The sequence below is a fragment of the Diadema antillarum genome, unplaced genomic scaffold, assembly GCF_040938485.1.
Source record: "Diadema antillarum isolate AM-2024a unplaced genomic scaffold, OU_Dant_1.0 scf00000067, whole genome shotgun sequence".
Taxonomy (NCBI): Eukaryota; Metazoa; Echinodermata; class Echinoidea; order Diadematoida; family Diadematidae; genus Diadema; species Diadema antillarum.
The window spans coordinates 1,504,067-1,507,875 of NW_027270956.1; the positions used below are offsets into that span (position 1 = coordinate 1,504,067).

At 42.5% G+C, this 3,809-nt stretch overlaps 1 protein-coding gene across 1 annotated transcript; it reads right to left on the minus strand.

Moving 5' to 3' along the window:
- Positions 1-1,052: 1,052 nt before the first annotated feature.
- LOC139716608 (uncharacterized) lies at positions 1,053-3,809 on the minus strand. Its single transcript, XM_071628135.1, has one exon. It carries the CDS (start codon positions 3,807-3,809, stop codon positions 1,053-1,055), a length of 2,757 nt encoding a protein of 918 aa, XP_071484236.1.

The following is a 3,809-nucleotide window of genomic DNA, read 5'->3' on the forward strand; positions in this document are numbered from 1 at the left end:
TCACATCCAAACATAACATTCTGGGAAATTCAATCATTTCTTCTATCTCATTCAGTTGGAAGAAATGACCATAGAGTGCAAGTATGTGCATGATAAAGCCGATATTATAGTGCGGATATAAAACACTTCATATTGACATCTATTTATCATGTTTGTATACATTTCATACAAACATACTAGAGGGAATCTACTGAAATTCAAAGCAGTTCCAAGCAAAAGTGGTTGAAACAACATGGTTGGCTAAAACAGAACTATACAGAAATAAAAGAATTAGCTCACAGAAGTAACACAAACTATATATGACAAATTACTAACTAATTCATATGCTACATTCATACAAGTGCAAACATAATATACAAACTAATGTTCAACATTACGTAGTCGATATTAACGAATGATATTAGAGATCATATCACCCAATGCCTGGACATATAAAGTTACTCAAACATAATGAGATCTTGGAAAACCCATGGTAGATCAAATAGTAAATACAAAAGTAATCCTAGCAAAACCTCTGGATTTGCACAGAATCATAAGTATACTGAGCAGTATTGAGAAACTGAGATTTATATCAGTGGCAGGACTCGGATTTGTGTGAGTGTGTGTGTCTGTGTGTGTGTGTGTGTGTGGGGGGGGGGGTTACGGGTAGTGCTCGTGGTTGGGTCAATCGGCAATGCTCTCCCCCATCCCCCACCCCCACCCCCTCGGGAAAAATCTCGTTTGATATGAAACTCACTGGAAGTCATGGGTTTTCTTGAGGTTGCCTCCTTCTTGTATATTTTTGTCAGATTTTTTTTTTACATTATTATTCGTAGAAAATGGAAAGTGAGTGTGAGGGTTGGGGATGAGGTATCAGTCTTTATCAGAAATGGTATTGACATTACGCCGTGAATCTTCTCTTAGCGCTGGTTCTTGTAGTTTTATCAGTATTATTGGATTGACTGCAATATCAAAGTGTATAACGTTTTCATGCAGTAAAGGGATTCTGCGTTCAAAGAAAATTACAACTGAAAATTTTCGGGAGCAAAAGATTAGGCATATTTTGATTCCACCTAAATCGGAAGGACGTGATTGATCTGTGAATTTGTCCGCATGCACTTCTCAAAATAGGCCCAGAACAAGTCTTGGCCATCATGGTCCTCAGTCCAGAGCAGGTTAGGCCTGTCTCTGCTCAAAAAGAGTCTTACCAGATATGGCAGCCGCTCATCTGGTATGTCCTCCAAAAATACCAGGATGACTTTGTCAAGTCCTGTTTCATTCACATGCTCCAGAGCCACTCTGACCTTGGTGATGAACCAGGCGTCACCGGCACAGTGGTTGCTAAGCAGCAGGACAGTCTTGTAGCTGTTCTCGATGATGTGGTGGACAGCGTTGATGTAGTACATCGAAACCCTGAGAGCTTCGTCGCCATAGGCAACCCGTTTGAGATGGGGCATCCTCTCTTCCAGTGCAGGTCTGAGGACACCATGAACCCAGTCATCATCATCATCCTGGCACATGATGTTGAGCTGATACTCATAGTCATCTGCCTCCAGGTCTTCACCCTCGTGTTGCTTGTAACCCAAGAGAAAAAGCTTCAGCAGGAAGAACTTGTAGTTCAGCCACCAGCGTTTCCTGTAAACCAAAACCCCCATCAAGGTAATTATGGCACCACCAAATATGAGTCCGCACGTGAGTGGTGCATTGATTCCACAAAAGTCACCTGGATGGAATGCTTCAAGTGGTAGGTTCACTAGTTGTTTGAAGGAAGTCTGCGAACACAGGGTTTCGTTAACTGGGGTAGCATTAACGTTGGTGGAGTGGAGCCAGTTCCGGAACCACGCCAAGCTGCAGTCACAAGTTAAAGGATTGTGAGAGATATCAAGGCGTTCAAGTGTCTCTGGCATATATGTGTTTGCAGAAATTGTAGTGAGATGATTTGTGTGAAGGTACAGTTTTGTTAGATTAGGCGTGTCCGTGAGTAGATTTTTGTCGAACAGAGATAACATATTAACCTGCAGAAGCAATATCTGTAAGGTACCCAGTCCGTCAAAAGCGCGTGGGTAGATATATTGGATCTCGTTTGAATATAGCAGTAGTTCTCTTAGTGATGATAAGTGAGAGAATATCCCTGGTGTCAGAACGGTGATTCGATTATCGCTTAGGTTGATTACTTGAAGTTTACGTAAGGGTTGGAAAACCCAAGGGAACTTGTGCAAATTGACCAAATTATTTCCCCAAAGATTGAGGAATGTTAGTGATTCCAACCCAACGAAAACAGACAAATTTTGATGATCACTTGCAAGGTCCTCGATACTCAACTTTGCCTTGGACATGAGGAGGGTTTTCAGAGAACTCGCATTTGTAAATTGATTCAGTGAGGGAAAGTAAATTGGTGTATTTCTCAGGCTTATGATCTGGAGGTGCCTCAATGGTGCAAAAGCACAATTTAGCTCGAGGAAAGATTGTAGAGACAGATCAATAGATTCCAGAGAAATGAGCTCAGTAAATGTGTCTTCAGCAACGTTCGTGATCATGTTATCGCTCAAGTTAACTCTCCGTAAACTAGGCATTCCTGAGAATGTGATTTCTTTCAGTTTTTGTAGCTTGTTTCTTTGCATGTTCAGTGTCTTTAGGAATCTCAGATCCCAAGGTCCTTCAAACTCATTTATGCTATTTAGGTAAAGATCCAGCACTTGTAGACCGGAAACACCACGCAATATGAGGGGATGCAGGACCGTAATGTCATTGTTGGACAGTCTAAGATATATGAGATTCTTGGTACAAGCAAACGCCTGACGGGGCAACTGTGAAAGTTTGTTCCCCGCCAAATTCAAGTCGGTGAGGGAATCCAATCCACAGAATGAGACATTAGTGATAGACTTTAATTTGTTGTCCTGGAGGTCCAAGCTACGTACATTCTTAAACCCCCTGAATGCGTTGCTCTGAATTTGAGAAAGTTTGTTTAGCCTCAGACTAATTTTTGTCAAATGTGGAAAGTCTAGCCCTTGGTCGCATTGTCTGAGGGGGATAATAGTATTAATGTTTGCACTGTTGATCCATATGTGAGTGATGTTATAATTTCCCATGAAGGCCCTCATGTCGAATGTAAGGAGGTTTGTGTTGTTAATGTCGAGATACTTGAGATGATGGAAATAGGAAAAGAGTTCCTTGGGAAGTTCCGAGATATTGTTGAAGGCAAGTATGAGGTTGAAGATGGAGCAATTTTCAAGAGGAACAAAACTGTCTTGGTGAAGATGGGTGATCTTGTTGTCGGTAAGATCAATCCTACGTAGGTGTCGACAAGACGAGAACTGAGCGAAACTGATGTTTGTGATCAGGTTGTATCCAAGGAGGATGTCCCTAAGGGCTCTAATGGATCCAAGAGCATTATTTGGGATCTCGGTCAGTCTGTTGTGGGACAGATCAAGGAGTGAGAGAAGGAGGTTCTTATGAAACAGAGCGTCTGGAAGTCGACAGATGCTGTTGGAACTCATATCAAGCTCTCTCAGGTCTCGGAGCAACTCGAACGATTTCCCTTCGATCCGATTCAGAGCATTCCACAGCAAGAGCAGGATTTGGATCTTCTGATATGCAACGAACGAAGCATTTGTGATGTTGACAATTTCGTTGTATGATAAGTCAAGCTTGATGAGGTTGTTCGGAAGATCCTGAGGGACAGCGGAGAGGTTGCGGTGAGAGCAGTCTGCCCGTAGTGAATGCCCCGATCCAGAGATGGGGCATGTGAGAAAAACATTTTCCCCGTGGCTAGCAATAGATGACAAACTCGCCAGCACTGTCAGAACTATGACAACAGTACCTCCAGCCAT